Here is a 491-nt window from a genome sequence, read left to right as displayed (position 1 = left end):
TCTCTCTCTCTCTCTCTCTCTCTCTCTCTCTCTCTCTCTCTCTCTCTCTCGAGAACAGTTGAGAGCCTACCCCTACTACTACGACTTCAAAACCTTTTATTAGTGTTTTTACCTCTTTTTGAGGACTAGAAAAGTGACGAAAAGTGAAAACTAGTGCTCAAGAACTTGTGACATTGGTGGCAACCTGCGGGATGGCTGGCCGTGGGTAAAATACTGTTTTTTCTCGTGCGCCTACGCCTCCCGCCATGGCGTCCGGCCCAGGGTTCCCACCTAACCTCAACCGAAGCAGCTCTACAACCAATCTATCAAACCACACCAATTCTGTGGACTACTGCAGCTCCTACGACCTCAACCGACCACTAAGCTACGCAGAAGTCACCATTTCCAAGCATGATGAAGTTCAAGAAAAACCACCACCACTCCAATTGACCCCTAACCTCAATTGGAGCCAAACTTCCAACAACAAAAACAACAAGAATAACAAGACTATG

The 491-nt window shown here is 47.0% G+C and overlaps 1 protein-coding gene across 1 annotated transcript in view; it reads right to left on the bottom strand.

Annotated features, from left to right (window-relative positions):
- LOC127751783 (homeobox protein unc-4-like) overlaps nt 1-247 on the bottom strand; it is a gene marked incomplete at its 3' end in the record, with an annotated part of 1,624 nt that extends 1,377 nt beyond the window's left edge. The window contains exon 1 of the mRNA XM_052275839.1: nt 236-247. Coding sequence (XP_052131799.1) covers nt 236-247 — 12 coding nt within the window. The remainder of the gene's footprint in view (nt 1-235) is intronic.
- Nucleotides 248-491: the final 244 nt, after the last annotated feature.

The sequence above is a fragment of the Frankliniella occidentalis genome, unplaced genomic scaffold (genome assembly GCF_000697945.3).
Source record: "Frankliniella occidentalis isolate FOCC.00 unplaced genomic scaffold, Focc_3.1 Scaffold1016, whole genome shotgun sequence".
NCBI classification, from domain to species: Eukaryota; Metazoa; Arthropoda; class Insecta; order Thysanoptera; family Thripidae; genus Frankliniella; species Frankliniella occidentalis.
The sequence above is the reverse complement of the archived record's forward strand: the minus strand, read 5'-3'. Positions and strand labels throughout refer to the sequence as shown.